Raw genomic sequence first — 20946 nt, forward strand, 5'->3', positions numbered from 1 at the left:
GGGAGAGCAAGTATTTGATACACTGCCAATTTTGCAGGTTTTCCTACGTACAAACACCTGTCCACACACTCAAACAGACTCCAACCTCTCCACAATGGCCAAGACCAGAGAGCTGTGTAAGGACATCAGGGATAAAATTGTAGACCTGCACAAGGCTGGGATGGGCTACAGGACAATAGGCAAGCAGCTTGGTGAGAAGGCAACAACTGTTGGCGCAATTATTAGAAAATGGAAGAAGCCTTTTGGTCTAAACTCCACTCGCCGTGTTTGGAGGAAGAAGGAGGATGAGTACAACCCCAAGAACACCATCTCAACCATGAAGCATGGAGGTGGAAACATAATTCTTTGGGGATGCTTTTCTGCAAAGGGGACAGGACGACTGCACCCTATTTGGGGGGAGGATGGATTGGGCCATGTATTGCGAGATCTTGGCCAACAACCTCCTTCCCTCAGTAAGTGCATTGAAGATGGGTCGTGGCAGGGTCTTCCAGCATGACAACGACCCGAAACACACCGCCAGGGCAACTAAGGAGTGGCTCCGTAAGAAGCATCTCAAGGTCCTGGAGTGGCCTAGCCAGTCTCCAGACCTGAACCCAATAGAAAATCTTTGGAGGGAGCTGAAAGTCTGTATTGCCCAGCGACAGCCCAGAAACCTGAAGGATCTGGAGAAGGTCTGTATGGAGGAGTGGGCCAAAATCCCTGCTGCAGTGTGTGCAAACCTGGTCAAGAACTACAGGAAACGTATGATCTCTGTAGTTGCAAACAAAGGTTTCTGTACCAAATATTAAGTTCTGCTTTTCTGATGTATCAAATACTTGTCATGCAATAAAATGCTAATGAATTACTTTATAATTACTTTAAATACAATGTGATTTTCTGGATTTTTATTTTAGATTCCGTCACTCACAGTTGAAGAGTACCTATGACAGACCTCTACATGCTTTGTAAGTGGGAAAACCTGCAAAATCGGCACTATATCAAATATTTGTTCTCTCCACAGTATTGGCAAAGGAGAAGTGCTCACTAACACAGATTTAGACCGATTTGTGAACAATATTTGAGAGAAATAGGCCTTGATAAATGGGGTCAAAAACAAGTGTTGCATTTATAATTTTGTTCATTGTATATGGGATATTATGAAACTGGGATACAATTAAAGACCCACCTTTTTAGTCAGGCCTTTTATAGTATTTTACAGATCCTCTGTGCTTATATAATTATCCTGTGAATACCTTTTACTGCTTCTCTTTTTTTAAGTAATTTAAGGTAAGTGTGCTGCCGAGTTTCATTTGATTTGATTAATTGTCAAAATAAAGGGAACACCAACCTAAAGTGTTTTAACGGGGCGTTGAGCCACCACAGGCTACCAGAATCACTTCACGGAACCATTCAATTGTCAGGAACACTAATGGAGGAATGTGACACCATAATAAATGACATAATTTGGTTTTGTTCTTGGTGGTTGCTGTCTCATGCTCTGCACACTTGGGTTGATATCTGACGACCGAGACAGCCATGCCGTTTACAATGTTTTCACGCTCACTGAACCCTCAGTAATAACCTGTGTCTTGTGGATGGGGGCAGTCATCTAAAGGGGGCATATCCATGTTAGACGTAAAATAAAGGGCAACTGGGTCCACGCAGCATTTTTCCACAGGCATGAATGGGTGTTAGGAACTGATGTGCACCTGTGTGAGAGCACCGGCTATAAACATACTTTGCTTTTTCTCATTTACACATGTTAAAGACACTTGATAAAGACACGTGTCTTTTATCTGGTGCAGGTGTAGTGTTATCATTCCCGGCATGAACCACACACACAGCTCCCCAACAAACAACAGGGTTTATTCCCAGTTCCTACCACGGTTTCCCCGCCCCACTGTCTACCCATCAGTTTCCTACTTTCTAAACAATGTGGTATTTATTTTGGTATTCATACATAGACTGTGTAGGTCCCATGTGGTTTGGTGAGTAGAAATAAGCACATGCCAAACCAGGACTCATGTTTCATATCTGATGAGGGAAAAGCACCAAGAAAAAGAAATCCAAAACATGGTTAGAGAAATAAAAGTAATTGTGGATAAGAGCTTCAACTGAACTACTAAAATGTATGAAGGTAATTTTGAACATTGTGTAGTAAGACACAGAGTAACCCAGTACAAAAAAAGTCTAAAGTCCATACCAGCGTTTCCCAGCGAAAGATGTTGCTATAGAAACAGATCCAGTTTTCTGAGACATAAAGACGCCCCTGCAGCAGGATATCTCTCTGCAGAGCACAGGAGTAGTCTACCACAGGATGAAAGGACAATGTTACATAAATAAACATTAACTATACTAAATGAATGTGCATATATAGATATGCAGATATGTATACACTGTATATATACAGCGCCTCACAAAAGCATTCTCACCGCTGTGCAATTCTATCATCTTACTAAATTACAAAACGTACCTTGATATTTCACTGACGAATTAGCTTTATTATTTTAATTTTTAAATACCAACACTTAAAATCTATTATTGTATGCTGATATTGGTTTTATGTTAAGAAATGTTAGTAAAAAAAAAAAAGTATACAATTAATGGTCTGCAAGCAACATATTCTTTACAAATATTTCCCAACATAAAACAAATATATCTATCCAGTCATCTCATTGCCAAAATCTGAAAAATGCTAGATTGCTCATATTGGAGGATTGTTATAAGCCCAGGTTCTTAAAACATGGGCCCTGTTCATGACAGATTAAACAATCCAGTTCAAAAAATTTGTTGTCTACTATGGTTGGCTCTTGAAACCAAGCGTGCCGCACAAGCCCTGAAAAGTGAAGCCAAAACGTCTCGATCGCCCCCTGGTGAGTGGTCCCAGTATAGGTCATAAACCCCGCCCTCCCCATGTTATTCAATGGGACGCGAGATCAACTAAACAATTAAATTACCCTTCAAATATATTTTTTCCGAAGCTGGTTTCTGTCATTTACTGTAGTTTGTATCACGCTAATGTAAATTCAAGAGTTTGTTTTTAAAATAAGTTTGTTTTTAGTTAGTTATTTAATGCTCTAAAAACGGTGGTGTGACGTCGTGATTCACAGCTGTGATTGACAGCTATCTGAGCCGAGGAGCCACTGAATCTTCGGAGGACTGAGGAGATTGGAACTTTACATTTAATCTCTAAATTTCTATAATTGATATAATTTCACACGGACATAATGGGTTGTTCTGCAGTACATTGTGCTAACCGATCTGGCATTTCCAATCGATCTTTGAATTTTTTTCGGTAAGTTACATTTATAAGCTATTTAATTAGTAAATAAATGTAATGGGCTAGCTAACGTTAGCTAAAAGACAACAAGCCTCGTTAATAGCCATGTTAATAGCTAGCAGGTGATCGTTAGCTAGAAGTTACCAATTATTTTTGTATTAGGCCTATTCTAAATTAAGGTTAAACATGATGTAAGTTAGGCTATAACATATCGTCTAGGTTTAACAAGCAAAGGTTGTACTGTACTTGGACTTGCGATTGATTACGGTATGCGCATTCTGCGAGGGAGAGTGAGGGCGGGGCACAGGGGTGGCGCCGTTGATTTCGCGGCTTTACGGCTTTACTTCCTTCTCGCTACTGCGCATAACTACTGCGCAGAACTGGTCCCAAGATCGCTATCTGCGCAGACGCAAGTACAAGATGTCCGCGCCGTATCAGGACACTGGTGGCTTCATTTTTCACCAATGGAAAAGAGCGAAAGGGCGTCGTCCATTATATATACAGTCTATGCTTGAAACTTGTATTTGCTATACATGTGCAGTTTCATTTTGTAACATTTAAAACAGTTAATTTCACTGAATACACTGGATCCATGCATACAGACATCAGTAGTTTTAAATCACTTATAAATCAACTGAGGACATAGAAAATAAAAGCTGGGCATGTTAAATAGGAGAAAACTGTTTTTGTGAGAAGGGTTTACGATTTGAAGAACAAAGATGTCCTTATTCTGTTCCCTTCTGAACACCACCACCAAGGGTGATAGAGAATAAATAAATACATTTCCATCGTTTATTTTCATATAACTCACCCACGATTAGGCGTTCTGAGTCAGGTAGCTGCTTGAAGAGTTTCCTGAAGTCCTCATTGCGTTGCTTATAAGTGGGACTCAATACCTGTAGATGAAAAACACAAAACACATTAAAAGAGGGACAACCTATTATGAAAAATAACTTGTTCATAAATACTCCACACATAAATATACAAACAGATATAAAAACACGACGGCCTGCGCGATGAAATGATAGTAGCTATTAGGGGCAGTTTTGCCAGGTTACTGCCCAAAACCAGCCCAAAATGCCTGAAAACCAGCCCAACAAAACTTAAGATGCAGTATGCATGTGGAGCCGCGAACCATACCGTAGCAGACGTCTGACTGTGATAACAGCATAGAAACACACGCTATAGCATATAAAGACATAAATTATGCTGCTGCTGCGGTGAAGCTCAGAGGTAACCCAAAAACCCGCCACAAGCGACTTTTTCACCAGCGACATTGATGGAAAAGTAGCCCAGATATTCCAAGTTAGCTCACGAGATCGCATGAGACTCAGCAGACTTTGCAGTCCCAAGATGCAGTCTCCAAGCAGGAGAATGGCCAAAAATTACCCCACCCCCCAACTGGCTTCAAATTGTGACTACAGTCAAATACTTTTTGTGGCACTACTGATTTTGGCAGGCAAGAATATGGTCTTACCCTAATAGTTGAAATAGGAGAACATTATAAATATAATTTATAAAAATATATAAACATTTCAGAGAAATTAAGGCTGAATTATTATCCTTACACTTTAGAAAACACTAGTCGAATACGAAATGGTGTGCTTTCCCACGCGATCAACCTGCCTTAAAAAAATCTAATGAAACACAGCCAAACTGATCATCGATTGCTCCATGTATACAATTAAATTAAAGCTTTTTGCTACGAAGCAAAATCCAGTTTGGGGGGGGGGTGTATAATTTCGCCAGGAAGGAAAATGGCTTTGCCGAAAAAAAAAAAAAAAATGGGGCTAGGGTCAAATACTTTTTGTGGTAGTCAGGTGGTCAACATGAGCTACCAAAATGACTATGAAGTACGCCAGAGTCCCAAGATTGGGGGGGACGGGGGTAATTTCGGCAGGCAGGAAAACGGCTCTCCCCAAAATTGCTTCAAATTGTGACTACAGTCAAATACTTTATAGTATTTATAGAAAACAATAGTCGAATAAGAAATGGGCGATATTTTGTTTATAGTAATACACCTGAAACATAGCCAATCGAAAACTGCAGACAGTGCCTTCCCACGCGATCAGCCTGGCTTAAAAAAAAACAAATGAAACATAGCCAAACGTGGTTATCGATTGCTGCCTTGATATACACAAATAAATTAAAGCTTTTTGCAACGATGTTCAATGAAATATGTAGGCTAAACTGTCCTCTCAACAAGGAAACAAGTCGCAGCAATGAGAATCAAGACAGCGCGCGTTCACGCGAATGGTGGAGATTTTCGGCAGGGGGGGATGATTTCGGCACAACACCGGCACTATTTTCTTACATCATTTCATCTTCATCCGCTTATCCGGTATCGGGTCGCGGGGGCAGCAGCTCCAGCAGGGCACCCCAAACTTCCCTTTCCCGAGCCACATTTTCTTACAGTGCTTACATATTGTTTGTGTCTGTCTGTCACACTTTCGCTCTTTCCACCGGGTACTAGGGATGGGCACAGAAAATTCGAATAACCGAAATGTATTTAGTAACCGAGTACTTGTGTGGGTATTCAATTTTGCTGCAATTTTTCTGGTTGCAATTAATAGACATATCTAAACATTTTCATACGACGATATACCATGACATTTGAAAAATATATAAAGACGCTTTTAAGTTGTTTTTCTAACGTGCATCTACATACGTGTTTGTTGTAACAATCGTCAGTCAAAGCGGTAGTAGAGTGGTGGGGTCCAGTCAGTCAAAAAGACGCAAATGATAGCAAGTGGATGAAATTTTTCGAGGGAAGATTTCATATATTTAGGGGCCTACTGAAAATAATGTACCTTTGTAACGAGCGCCACAAAACGCTCGTTACATTTTGGCTATGGAACCAAGGTGTTTGAGACTGCAGGAAATAGTAAGTTAAGCAAATAGCATATTGCTGGCTAGCTCAGCTAACTAGCTTCCCTAAACTCTTAATCCAATAAACTCAATGTTATGTGTTGATCAATATTATCTTCTAATTATGTACCTACATACTCGCGCTTATCTTACACGAACACCAACTAAACCAATGTTGCACGAGAACGACATCCCCTCCTTTGCGCGTTATGTAGCAGCGCTCATGTTGTAGGCCTATCAGTAGTTTTTAAAACATGGTTTTCGGTAACCGAATACTATTAGGATAGTGAAATCTTGTACAAAACACATCCCTACCGGGTTACCAAAATGCTGCCACACAAACGATTTGAAAGTGACGGGGGCTGCTAATTTCACCCTCACACTCCGTCACGCTGATATATTTTTCAGCTCGACGAGAAATACCGCCACGTTTTAATATCGTGAGATCTCGTGGCACGCCTAGCTATAGATAATGGGTATGTTAGATAGTATATAATTTTGATCATAGCTCGTCAATATAAATGTAATCATTTATATTAATCGTATGCATCTTACAGGAATGAGTAACATCTAAAGCCACACGTCTCAGGAGTGCCCCTCTGCGTAAAGACATGGGCGGTGGTCTTAAAGTGTAATTAAGTGTCTCCAGACTTCTATGAAATATGACTTATAATTACTTTATAAGTCACATATATATACAAGTAGAGTTTGTTAAAACTGAATGTTTCTGTGTTGGAATGATGTGGGCCTATCAAAAATTGTGAATGATTATCTAAGTAAAAATATAAAAGTTATAAAAAAAAGGAAAAAAAAAGAACAATAATTATTTTCAACATTGACAATGCCACTGCGAAGAAGGTATTTACTAGCTACTTCCTTCACAGTAACGCTAAATAAACTGCAGGAAGGCAATACCCGGGGACGCTTGTCCTAATGGCTAGCAGCTAACTACTTCTGTGCAGTTATTGGGGTCCTGTGAACAGACAATAGGGGGAGGTCCTCCACCTAATGTACTGAAGCTCCCTGAATTCCATGCATGGTTTTGCACCATCAAAGACCTGAACAAATAAACCATAGCCCACTAGTTATTGTTTTGAGTGGGAGCTCAGTGAAGCAGAGTGGGAAGAACCTAGGAAGGGAGGTTGGTAGAGCAAAGCACAAGATAGCAAGATAAAACTGGGCTACTGTTTCCTAGTATGCATCTGTTAGGATAGACATAATCTTTAAATTGAGGGTGTGCAATCATAAAATTCAACCGGCACTCCAAAACAAAGCAAGAATTTAAAAACTTTATCAAAGGGTAAAAAAAAAGGTTTCATCAATGGAAAACTCTGCAGGATGTGAATGTGTTTTGAGCTTAGCTACCATGCTAGACAGAGCCATAGGAACTACTGTATACTATAAAATGAAAAGGGTACAAGTCAAACATCCTCTCTCTCTGGCTCTGAACCCACTGAGCACTAGTCAGAAGCCAACCTCAATCCGGTGAAAGAAACCGAAACAGACCAAGTGAATCATTATTCGGAGTCACTCAGGGCATTTAAGTCTGTCACAAATCTCACCCTGTTTACTATGTAGTGCCGCAGAGCCCCTATAGAGCCCTGTGAAAAGCAGGGCCCCATACATTGAATAGGCTGGCATATGGACTACAGTCATCATCAGACAGTTCATTGGAATCTAATGTTCTGGTTTGATAACTTAAAACTAAAACATCAAATGACATTGAATGATTTTCAATCTATGATAAAAAAATCTACGATGCATAATGACATGGGGGGCTTCAAATGTTTTGACTAGCACATACAAAAACATATTTGTCCAAGTCCCCCTTAATGAGACTCAAACTGATTAAATAAAGGGCAAAATGTATGTATAAAAAATAACAAATCCTTTTGAAGTAAATTACCAACTTGGGATCCTCAAACTGTAACTCCCACGCACTAACCCCCTCACACCCATCTCCATCCCAGGCCCAGGTAGGGTGACTTACGGCTGGGACCCTCTCTGACTCCCAGTCCCAGGTCTCCCAGTGGACCTGGGGCTCCTGGCGTTGTGGCTGGGGGATGGACTCTGAATCAGACAGAGACTCACAGTCTGTCTCTGTGTACATGCTGAATGCCGGCTCCATGGCCTGGTTGTCCGTTTTCTCTTGGCTCTCCCCTCCCCCTCGCATTTTCCTTTTCTTTTTTCTGGGGTGGAAGGTGTGAGCAGTGTCTCTCTCCCTGAGGCCTGAAGAGTGGTCTGGTATTCCCCCGTTTGTCGTTGAAGGGATGGAATTCCTCAAGGCCGAAGAGCCAAGCGTTCAGCCCTGACTCATGACTCTGATAGATATATACACACACACACAGAGTGCCTAAGTTTGACCTGTAGTAACCTAAGCCTTCAGGGGACTGGCTGTTTGTCATCAGCCCCTTCCTTTCCCTGTCCCCCACACTCTGTTCTCCCTCTCCCTTTTTCTCTTCTGGTTTGAGCGGAACAAATACAGCGCTTCACTGAAGCTTCCAAGATTCAGGAGAGATGCTAGTATGTCACTCACAACTACACTTCAACCACTATCTAGCAGAGCTTACTAAAACAGAAATACAGAATTCATTAGGGTATATTTTACAAAGCTTAGCAGTAAACTATTACAAAATGTTCTATATAAAACCCTAAAAAAAAATATATATATATATATATATATTTAGTTACAATAAAGTAAATGTGTTCCCTGCTATTAGATACAACAACATTCTGACTTGACTGAAGTACCTAATGTAATTTCTAATGACTGGGGGCACACAAGGTGACATTCCTTCCTCTAACTAGAAGTCCAGACACACAGATAGCAAGAACTCCATAAATCAACTGGTGTCAATGATTACTCTCTTAAATCCATAGAGTACAGTTAGGCATGTGTCCCAAAGGTAAACAGAGGAACTATAGGGAATATTGTGTTACACTCAGGAAGTCACTTTCTTTTGGGAAGGGAAGGCTTTCCACCCTACCTTTCTCACTGGTCCTGTTTCTGGGTTTGAATTGATTAACCCTTGTCTTTAGAGGCCAGTTGGTACTGGTTAATGATGGTTTAAGACTAACTCAGGACAAAGTGTAGACTGGGTTAAAAATAGGTTAAGACCAAGTCAGCAACAGGTGTAGATCAGGTTAAGACCAAATCTGGACCAGGTGTAGATCAGGTTAAGACCAAACATGGACCAGGTGTAGATCAGGTTAAGACCAAACATGGACCAGGTGTAGATCAGGTTAAGACCAAACATGGACCAGGTGTAGATCAGGGTAAGACCAAATCTGGACCAGGTGTAGATCAGGGTAAGACCAAATCTGGACCAGGTGTAGATCAGGGTAAGACCAAATCTGGACCAGGTGTAGATCAGGTTAAGACCAAATCTGGACCAGGTGTAGATCAGGTTAAGACCAAATCTGGACCAGGTGTAGATCAAGTTAAGACCAAATCTGGACCAGGTGTAGATCAGGTAAAGACCAAATCTGGACCAGGTGTAGATCGCATTAAGACCTGGGACAGTTATATGTCAAGCCTCCAGTCATTCTAGAGGAAAATACAACCGAATGCAAAGAGGATTTCAATGGCTGTACCTGCAACACTATGAAGGTGGTTTAAAACCATCCACATGGAGTTCAGAGCTCTCTTACAATGTCCAGGACAGATGAGCCTGGTGAATGAAGCACTCTTGTCACCCTTAAAAGGACTTCAGATAGTGGCACCTCCTGTTGCTGCAGAATGGCACAATCACCTCAAATGATTCCCCAAAGCATCATTCTGTATATCCCAAGATATCACGACATAAACATTCCCAACAGAGGAGAAAAGTATAACTATTTCCACAAATAGAACTACTTGCACAGAAAAACCATTCAAGGCCAAAGTCTCAGCACCTAAACGTTGAACTGAGCAAATAACAATAAAATCCCAAACCAAAAGAGCAGTGGTGTCCCTCTGTCTCTCTCTCTATCCCACTCAGTCGTAGTCTGACACAGAGTTTGTCCTCAGTGAGTAAACAGAAAGATCCTCCTTGGTCAGTCCCGGATGCTTTAGCCTGTCCGACGAAGGACCAGCTACTCATCAATGAAACTGGAGTGTCCCAGGACGACAGAGAGAAGTCCCTGTAACTGACCACACAGAACAGGCCACAATCCCGAGCACACAAGCCACATCCCAAATGTGTACTCCTTCTAGGATACTCCTACTGCAGAGAATGCTTTTAGAAAACAATTCTTAAGGAGCGTTGTGTGGGAGGAGCGTTTATGTGTTAATGGAGAGAGAGAGAGAAAGGGGAAGGATAGAGAAAGAAGGGAGGGAGGAGAAATGGGAGGTCCTATCTGTGGGGAATAGAAGGGGCTGAGTGCTGGAAATGTGTGTGTGTGTGTTTCTCTGCCTGTGTGCATGGCACACACATGCTTGTATCTTCTCACGGACACACACCCCCTCAAACCCCCCCCCCCCCCCGTTCCCACCCTTTCAGGAACAGCCCCCCACTCCCTCCTGTACAGGGCAGCAACAACAAGCCTGAAGTACAGAAAAGGTTCCTTAGATAAGTTCTTCCTCTGCCTCCTCAACGAACTTTGTTGACCCCAGCGTGAAGGGCCAGAGGATGGGTTGGATCCAACTCCCATGTATCTGTGTGTCCACATCCATCCAATCATCCGTCTCCCTAGAGGTGTTGACTTCAACCACACGGGGCAGGTTTTTTCATGGCACGCTGCGAATTTCTTTTCCAGGAAAAGTGAGGGAGGCAAACATGGATTGAAAGGTTTTGTTTGCAGAGATAGAGGCCGACAGAAATGAAGGGGGAGAGGAGCGATCAGTAAGGGTCATTGTATGTGTGCCAGAGTGTGTCATCCATGGTGTAAACAATGTAGCAGGGCCAAGGACAACGCCCCAAACCGACCTCTTTCTCTGTCCCTCTCTCTCTTTCTTTCTCTCCCTCCCTGCCTACCACCGACTCCTTCGATCTCTGGACATGAGGTGAATGAACTCCCTCTCACAGGGCTGATTTGGGGTAAGGGGCTTGGGAGGGCCCCCCACTCTCTCATACCAAAAAGGTGATTCACACAGCTAGACTGCCCTCCCCTCCAGCCTGCCCCACTCCACCCCCCCCCCACAAAAAACATCTGCCTGAGACACTGCAGTCTCGGAAATTACCAGAAGGAACAAGGGAGGTGTTTCGGTAAGACACACCGTAAAGACACACTTTGCAATAGAGAAATGTTTTGTTTGTAGATGAAGCAGTTTAAGTGGTGCCTCCACACTTTTAAATGATCTGTGGTGAACATGTGGCAGTGTGTTGGATAGCAGCCTGCATATCTTTGTCACTGCAGGGTGCATTAGGGATGACTAATATCCTCTCTTTGCCCCTGTTAGCTTTTCCTGTTCTAAAGACTTCCAATGAATTGGAAGTATAAATTAAACCTGTTGAGCATATACTGTAAAAATAAATAAACATGATATTTAAACATAAATATATCCACACCCAGACAGTATTTAGAGTATATACTGTATTTAATACACCTGGAACAACAAGTTATCAGGCATTGTTTAAACGACCCTAGTAGTTTAAAAAACACATTTGACTGTGGCTTTTCACAGCGTGTGTTAAAGCCATCATGTGGTGAAATGACACATTTCAAATTGAATCCCTTTGTGTGTTTCTTTCATTTATTTGGTTGTGTGAAAAGGTTTGGGCTCTTGGATCTTGTGGTCATTAAGTAGCTCATTCAACACAGCCTGCAAATACTAACACAATATGTTATAACACAAGACATGTGGACTCAAGAAATTCTGCTTCTGGGACAAACAACAAAGACCTGAATTGGTTCCTCATCAGTTCAGTCAGATAGTGGTTTGCATTTTCCAGGTCTCTACACAGGATTAGGCTCAGAAACACCTCATCTGTCTCTAATTAGGCATGACCAAGACACTGTATTGTGTTTAAAACATAGCCTCATCAGTCACTGGAGTCTAGTGACACTGGACTACTTGGACTAACTCCAACATAGACACTCTGTTTTGAGAATTCACTGTTCACCACATTGAGAGCTTTGCACTGAGATTTCAATGTACAGTTGTGCTCAAAAGTTTGCATACCCTTGGAGAATTGATAATATATTAACCATTTGTAAAGAAAACATGAGCGAGCAGGCAAAACACATGTTTTTCATTTTGACCCACATTCAACTGTAGGTCAAAACAGAATGGCATAATCATAAAACAAAACATGGAAACGAAGAAAAAAATGAACTGACCCTTGTTCAAAAGTCTGCATACCCTTAGTTCTTAATACTGTGTATTGCCCCCTCTAGCATCAATGACAGCGTGCAGTCTTTTGTAATAGTTGTCTATGAGGCCCTGAATTCTTGCAGGTGGTATAAACTGCCCATTCATCTTGGCAAAATGCCTCCAGGTCATGCAAAGTCTTTGGTCGTCTTGCATGGTTGTGACCATAAAGCTCTATTTTGGTTTTGTCACTCCAAATGAGTGTGCCAGAAGCTGTGAGGCGTGTCAAGATGTTGTCGGGCATCTTGTAACCAGGCTTTGTTGTGGCATTGGCGCAGGAAAGTCTTCTTTCTGGCAACTCGACCATGCAGCTCATTTTTGTTTAAGTATCGTTGTATTGTGCTCCTTGACACAACCACACCATCTTTTTCCAGAGCAGGCTGTATTTCTCCTGAGGTTACCTGTGGACTTTCCCTTTGTATCCCGAATTCTTCTGGTAGTTTTGCCTGAAATCTTTCTTGGTCTACCTTAACTTGGCTTGGTATCAAGAGATCCCTGAATTTTCCACTTCTTAATAAGTGATTGAACAGTACTGACTGGCATTTGCAAGGCTTTGGATATATATTTTATATCCTTTTCCATCTTTTTAAAGTTCCATTACCTTGTTATGCATGCCTTTTGACAGTTCTTTTCTGCTCCCCATGGCTCAGTATCTAGCTTGCTTAGTGCATCCAAGTGGGAGCTAACAAACTCATTGACTATTTATACACAGACACTCATTACAATTTAGCCACAGGTGTGGAAAATTCACCTATAATCGCCATTTTCACCTGTTTGTATCACCTTGTGTGTCTGTAACTAGGCCAAACATTCAAGGGTATGTAAACTTTTGATCAGGGCCATTTGGGTGATTTCTGTTATCGTTTTGATTCAAAAAGGAGCCAAACAACTATGTGATAATAAATGGCTTCATATGATCACCATCCTTAAATAAAAGACGATGATCAGTCATAGTTTCAAAATCAATGCCAACATTTTCTGGCAGGGTATGCAAACTTATGAGTACAACTTTATGCCAGCATTTGAAACTATCCTAAAACATCAGTAATATTTTGATAAGAGTGCTTGGTGAAAAAACCAAAGGGCAGCCAAACACTAAAGTGTCCTAGGTGACTGACACTTTTAGATCAAAATGTACCCAGTATTCTATGGAATCTTCTTTCAACTCCTTAAAGGCAGTTGTTGGAATTCAAGAACACTTATTAGCAAGTACATAGTACTATTTGAGGTTTTGTAATGTATTTTAGAGGTAAGGGGGAAAAGTATGCCTAGGATCATATAATTATGTGGATTTGTTTGAATTTCCTTTGCACAAATACGGAAAAACAATTGTGTTGGTTGGTTCAGCAAGATATAACACCCAACACATTAGCCAGTGTAAACTAAACATGCAACATTTTATTGTTGACATTGGATTCATTTAGTGGCATATAAATAACCAAAGTAGCTAGCTAGCATAACAACAAACCAAATGCCAGAAGCAAACCCTCTGTTAATAAGGACGCCCAGCTGTGTTGATTATACGATCTCCTGTCCACACAAACAGAAATACATCTGATGGATTGTTAGCCCTCTATGCTCTCACAGGTTTTCAACTTTAGGATAATCTGAAAAACGCAAGTACAGATTTTGCGCCACTGTGTCTCATAAATTCCCTCTTCCTGTTGATGTTCAGAAACAGGAAGTTCTTCACATTATTGAAAACCCACTAGGGTTAGGGCAAATTCGTTTGCATAGCCCAGTGCCCTGGTTGGGGGTGATATTTCACTTAAAGGACCAATGGAATGGTCAGATTCTTTCTCATTCAGCCAAATCAATCTATTCAGCGGTCAGTTATTTTTTTACATTATGAGGTGGTGCCTAATAAACATGACCGATACCAACACAGTGGTTGAAATGAAGCCATGTTCTGATATACTGCTGCCCTGTACGCCTATAATTAGAAACAGACGAAAGGGAAGAGTTTGACTGAGCGCTTCTGGTGATGTTAGTGGTGGGGTTAGGTCTGAGTTGATCTGACTCATTCAGCCAAAGGGAATCCCTTCATATACAGATGTGGGCACCTCTACTCTACTGACCCGGGCCCTAACGGCTCTGGGAAGAAGTGGTGCCCTGTGTAAGGAATAGGGTGCCATTTGGGACTCAGCCCTGATCCAGAGTACATGAGCCTGCTGGGTTCATCAGAAAGATGAAGGGAGATGGACTCATCACGCCACAATGGACTTAAATTACCTACACCGCTTATCACCATTCTTGCTGTCATGAGGCCACTAAATGCAACAGCAGACCAATATACTTACTTACAGAAGTGCAGATGATGCGCACGCACACACACACAAGCACACACACACACGCGCACACACAAAAGCATAACAAACCATGAACACCATATTGCTCACACACACATCAGGGCCGCTTTTAGGCGTAAGTTCAAGTTCAAAGTTTATTTATCAAAGCGACAAAAGTGGTCACGACATAAGCGGGGCCCCAAATAACATTTGGCATAGGGCCCCCAAAAGTCTGGAGCTGGCCCTGACACACACATATATAATCAAGGATCAAGGCAAGCCTAGTTCAGCTGGCCCGCAATAGAAAGTGACGATTGTTGTTGCCCTCCCTGGATTGAAACACAGGACTCCCACGTAACAGGCTATGTTGTTTACCATTACACCACGGAGCTAAGCATTAGCCGAGTGTTCGTATAGCATTTCAAAATGTGATCATTTTGTCACGCAGTAACATCATGTCGAGGTTGAATATGTCGCTAGACACCATTGAGACTTGTGTTCAACTGACTAACATTTCTTATTAAGTTTACCTCCAACCACAAATAGCATCTATGAACTGTATGGCTTTTGCCACTGGCCGTTTAAACAGCTTATTAGCCATTCGTGAATGACATTGACACAAAAACAATCGAACAATCAATGTAAGTAACGATAACTGCCTTTTTCGTCAAGTGAAAAGACGAGAGAATCATGTAGCCAGCAAACTTTTTGTCTGTCCAGTACAAATCCTAATGCATTATGTGTTTAAACTGCGTCGGGAGTCGAAGACGCAACCTGCTGTTCCATAGTTTGCGTCACTAACCACAACCCTACTTAACAAGAGTTAGTCATTCAGTTTGTCAAATAATCGAAACACAAACACACCAATTTGACTGAACTTCTTCCTCATACTGAATCAATGTCATTTTTCTCCAGTGGCAACTGAGGAAATGTTCATGACTCATTTAATGTCATTTAAATAAGCCTCTAATTATTTTTCTGTCTATGAGAATTGAATTAACAAGTTCAAAGATTGGAGTTTTTAAATCTGCATAGAAACATCTAGCCCTTCTAAAACTAGATAGTGAGAAGATGCAGTATCCATCATTAAAGTAACAATTAGCAAATCATTCACCATGAGACTGTACTGATCAGAAAGGAGCCTTTTAATATGGGAAAATATACTCAGGTGCCAGTTCATTAGAAACACCCATCCAATACCAGCATGGATTCAACAAGACATGGATTCTACAAGACATGGATTCTACGTGGTGTAGGTAAGGTTCCACAAGGATGTGGGTCCATACTGTGACACCATCACCCAGCTGCATCTCATCCCAAAAGTGCTCCATTGGCCTTCTAACACACTGTCACAATCACACACTGTATGTGGCCCATGTGGGAACCAAACCCAGAACTGCTAGCACCTCACTGCAACCCACTGTGCCATGGGGACATGCAACACGCAAAACACACATGCAGCCCATCCAGGACAGAAAGGAAAAGAGGAAGTGACTTACGTTGTACCAGCTCTGGCTTTTCTGTGGTCACAAACAACAGTCCAATGGCAAGGTGGAAGAGACAAGGAAAAGAGAGAAAGATGAGACAGGTTACTGCTAGAGCAAAAATAAATAAATGAATAAAATGAATTATCCTGCTTCTATCCAGTCCCACTACCAACACAACTTCACTCATATCAACCAGAAGAGGGCAGCATTGGGCAACTTACAAAAATCTGGGAAAATCTATTACCTATCTATTAATGTGTGTTAATCCTCTTTACTGTGCATTAATATATTGTAATATATTGTATTATATTGTATTATAGGCCACTGAAACACTATGTCTCCTAAAGAGCAGATTATTCCCTGTTGTACACAATTGACCAGAGTCCAGAGGGTTCTGCTCAGTACTAATGGACTAGTCAGGGGAGGCTGTGTCTCCTACATTTGGGTGACTATGATGGTCACTGGACCACTCCGGAACAGTCCAGCGTTTGTTCCTGCACTGTTCCAGGATGCTTTAATTTCTCTTCCTCTTATTGTCTGCTTGACTTGGCTGTCTGTAAACACACTGTTGGTCTGCAGTGCCAAAGAGTTTTTCATTGCGAACGGTTAATTAGCAGAACAAGGCCTCCAGGCCTTAGGCTCGTTCAAACACGGGAGGGTCGTTTTGACAATGCTGTGGGGTTGCGTTAGAGCCTCCGGTACCAGGGTCCTGGAATGGGCAAAGGTTGTCAAGAAATCTGCACATCCTTAACCTAAGGCGAGAACTGAAAACTGCAGTCACTGGAGGGCACTCCTCAAACATGAAAGAATTAGAGCCACTTGCTGCTGAAGAGTGGACTAAATTTGCCAGTAAAAAGGTGCAGCAAGCATATTGCTGGCTATAAGAAGCCTTTGTTGGCAATTATCTGTGCCAAAGGCTGTGCAACCACGTGTTAGCTCTGCGGTGCCAATTGTTTTCTGTTTGATATCTGTTTATATATTCTACATTTCAATTGTTTACATATAGTACTGTTAATATACACTTATTAAATAACAATATAGTGCATGGTTGTGAATATATATGGACTCTACTGTATTGGTGAATACTGCACAGCCACTGTCCTATTTGAATGTTATTTGAATGCAACAGACACCACAACATTATCAAGGCAAATACATGTATTCTAGTTTAAAGGTGCTACACATGGGTTTGGTCCCCCTTATGGAAGGTAGATGAATTACAATTACATTATTCTTCATTCAAAACAAGTCTCCTCTCCCTTGCAACACAAACTAGTGGAGACGGACTTTACTTTCAGTTTAGTAAATCAGTTTAAATAAACAGAAATTGTAGATTTTCAGAGACAGGATGTTATAAAAGAAAATCTATTTAGCTGCTTACTCCAGCAATAAAAAAATTAAAATGGTATTCCCATTTTGACAACTATACTGGGCTAACGGGAAAAATAAATATTCAAACATGACAGCCAGTCACACCGCTGATAGGTAAGTAATACTGTGAAACGTGGCCATTCAACAATTTGTGCAGATACACTATTACAACTAAAATGGAATCATTCCACAGAATGTGTAGCACCTTTAAGTTCTAGTCCAAATCCAAATTCACACTGTGGTCCTCTCACAGTGGAATGGACAGCAAGACCAGACCTGGTATGTAGACAGTCTGGATCAAACTACCACCGGGTTTCATTATCTCTGGTGTGTAAAGCTTTTGTTCCTGCCCAGCACTTATGTACCAGCTCCTAATAATCACCTTCTCTCTGGGTCGGAGAAAAAGCCCATACACCCAGAATAGGAAACTGAAACACACATTATAGACTCTTCACATGTACACACTTGGGCTGATGGCTCTTGGTGATGACACAGCTGTTTATTAAGACGATAAGTAATCATAAAAGAAGAATCTAGTTTTGGTTGGGCTGCTAATCTGTCAGCCATACTGTACATACTAAAGAGAAAGGGTCCAGTTAGCAACATTTAACGCATAATATCTTAAAGACGTCACCCGCTGGTTGCACTGATTTTCTGGTCCAGACAACCTTCTAACCAGATACATTGATATCAGTCACAACCATGTCTGGAATTTAACAGTGAGTATACTGCAAGCACATAAGAAGATCATGACATCTTGAGTATTAATGTACAGCATACCAAGGAACAGTGTGTGTGTGTGTGTGTTTGTTTGTGTGTGGAGGGGGGGGGGGTACTGTAGGTTTAATAGGGACATGAAGGTGGGGCATCAAATAAAAGATCAGTGCTTACTTTTATCAATTTTAGTCTGTCATACTGGAAAGAAAATCAACACAGACAAAAGCAGTCATGCAGATGAGAGATTAGGCATTAAGAAGACACAGATTTCACATTAAGACAGACTGGAATTACATGACAGTGTGCTAGCTACCGGAGAACAAATGAACACAGACACAATCAGCTCTGCACATGAGATGAGAGGACACACATCTGATGTTTTCCATATATTAAGACACGCTGCAGGGAATGACAGAGGTGGAATCATGTGGATGTGTTGTCAGCGGCTTTCATGTGTTGCTTACGGTTTTCCAAAAGGGAGTCTGATGATGTTTATTGCTTCCTATCTGTCAGAGCCTTAAGGGAGAGGATAAGAAAGAGTGTGCAGGGGAATGCGTGTACGGTGTGTGGACAGTGTGCGGGGGAATGCGTGTACGGTGTGTGGACAGTGTGTGGAGAGTATATGAATGGTGTGTGGACAGTGTGTGGAGAGTATATGAATGGTGTGTGGACAGTGTGTGGAGAGTATATGAATGGTGTGTGGACAGTGTGTGGAGAGTATATGAATGGTGTGTGGACAGTGTGTGGAGAGTATATGAATGGTGTGTGGACAGTGTGTGGAGAGTATATGAATGGTGTGTGGACAGTGTGTGGAGAGTATATGAATGGTGTGTGGACAGTGTGCGGAGAGTATGTGGACGGTGTGTGGACAGTGTGCGGAGAGTATGTGTTTGGTGTGTGGACAGTGTGCAGGGACTGTGTACTCAAACTGAGGACATAGATATCAGTGATGACTATTCCTTCTGGCCTTCCACCTCCAGTCCAGAGCCATGGGAGGCTGGTCACATGACAGATACACAACCCCCTTTCTGGGGTCAATGCCTGTGTCCACCCACCCACTTTCCTTACTGTCTGAACTGTGTAAAAACAATGAAACAGTATATATTCAACCTCCCCAGTCCATATCTCAGCAGCTAACTTGGTTCCGTTAGATGCAGAGCTGTGTATTTGTATCTGTGTGTGCGTGTGCGTGTGTGTGTGTGCGTACATGCCTTCAAATATTCATGCTCGGGGTCTGTCCTGGTACCACAGCAATGCTACAAAACACCACAGAACAGACTTTACTGGTACAGCACAATCCTCAATCAAATTCAAGGAACAGTATGAACAGTTGCTTTAAAGAGAAGTTTCCCCTAGGTACAGATCTGAGATCAGCGTCCAAGATCAGCGTCTGAGGGAAACTTCACCGGTAACACAGAGCATTTCAGACAGAAAACCACATAGGGAATCATTTTGGATAGGTCAGGCGAGAGTGTTAGAACAGGTCTGGTCGTGTTCATTAGGCACCAAACTGAATATACAGAAACCAGAAGGGACTACCTGGCCAATAAGAAACCATTGCAAAAATGGTTTAAAACACTGGATGTTCCGTGCTTTTATGAACACAATCCTGACAAAGTGTTAGACAAGGTCAAGAGAAGTTAAAGACGGTTAAGATAGCAAAAGCCATATTTCATGATACAAGTAGTTTATACTTTAATGTAGACTCTTAATAGCAAGGTAGGAAATGTATGCAGATAAATGGTCAATGTAGAGATGAGAGGTTAACGGGTACATAGCAATAAGACACAGAAAGTGGGGGAAACCCCAGTGACTGTTATTGATTTAGGGGCAGCACAGAATAAAGAGGAATGGACCGGCCAAATAAATGAAAAGGTTTGTTAGAAAACAGTAGAAAAGGGTTAGATGGGCAAAAACGGGGCAAAGCAGTGAGTTAGCGCTCTGACAGTATCTAGCATGATACGAAGGGGACAAGGACAGGTCAGTGCAGGAGTAGGTATAGTACATGTTAGCAAAGGGGGTACGCTAGATCAGGCTTAAATCGTTTAGCACAGAGTGGGTTGGGAACTCTCATCGGATAGGGTACGGTAGGATGTGTAAAAAGGACAAAGGTCAACAGTGGAAAAGAGGAGAAACCATTAGCGTACCGCAGGGATAAAGGGACAGGTCACAAAGCATGAGTACAAGTTGCTACCGGGAAGGAGAGAGACCAGAAAAAGAGAGATGCTTACTTTGGAAAGTCGCTTGTGAGACTAGCATGCATGAGAAGAAGAACAAAGAAAATCAGAAAAGAAAGAAACAGCAAATTCATAAGGAGGAAAAAGAATCCGTAACAATTTAAGTTGCCGATTTGGGCTGGTGGGTGCTTTTGAAGACGATTCAGATGGTTCAGAAATGCAACAGCAATGTATTCAAAGTAAAACAGAGTTATATGGCTTACAAAAGCATGACAATTGACAGATGTCAATCCCTGAGAGTGGAAATGACAGGAAGACATCTGCATGGTATGGAATATGAAGGAACTTCAGAATAATATAATGAAGTAAACTAAGTATTTTACTAAGAAGACAATTAAAAAAAAAATCTCTACTGAAGAGCAGAGAAACTTTCTTCATAGTGATCTATGCAGTTGTATCTGTTGTTAAGATAGGAATGTAGACAATG

The 20946-nt window shown here is 41.6% G+C and overlaps 1 protein-coding gene across 10 annotated transcripts in view; it reads right to left on the minus strand.

Annotated features, from left to right (window-relative positions):
- The window catches only part of gramd1ba (GRAM domain containing 1Ba), a 95413-nt gene that overhangs the window by 11687 nt on the left and 62780 nt on the right, over nucleotides 1-20946 (minus strand). For 5 of the 10 annotated variants that reach the window (XM_034293197.1, XM_034293196.1, XM_034293199.1 and 2 more), the window contains 6 exons: nucleotides 20514-20534; nucleotides 19494-19538; nucleotides 18457-18480; nucleotides 16207-16227; nucleotides 4071-4155; nucleotides 2183-2286 (listed from right to left, as the gene is read on the minus strand). In XM_034293197.1, coding sequence (XP_034149088.1) covers nucleotides 2183-2286; nucleotides 4071-4155; nucleotides 16207-16227; nucleotides 18457-18480; nucleotides 19494-19538; nucleotides 20514-20534 — 300 coding nt within the window. Of the gene's footprint in view, nucleotides 1-2182; nucleotides 2287-4070; nucleotides 4156-8117; nucleotides 8763-16206; nucleotides 16228-18456; nucleotides 18481-19493; nucleotides 19539-20513; nucleotides 20535-20946 lie in introns of those variants that run through there. The other 5 variants (XM_020048313.3, XM_020048312.3, XM_020048310.3 and 2 more) reach the window with 4 other exon arrangements.

The sequence above is a fragment of the Esox lucius genome, chromosome 7 (assembly GCF_011004845.1).
Source record: "Esox lucius isolate fEsoLuc1 chromosome 7, fEsoLuc1.pri, whole genome shotgun sequence".
In the NCBI taxonomy this organism is placed as follows: domain Eukaryota; kingdom Metazoa; phylum Chordata; class Actinopteri; order Esociformes; family Esocidae; genus Esox; species Esox lucius.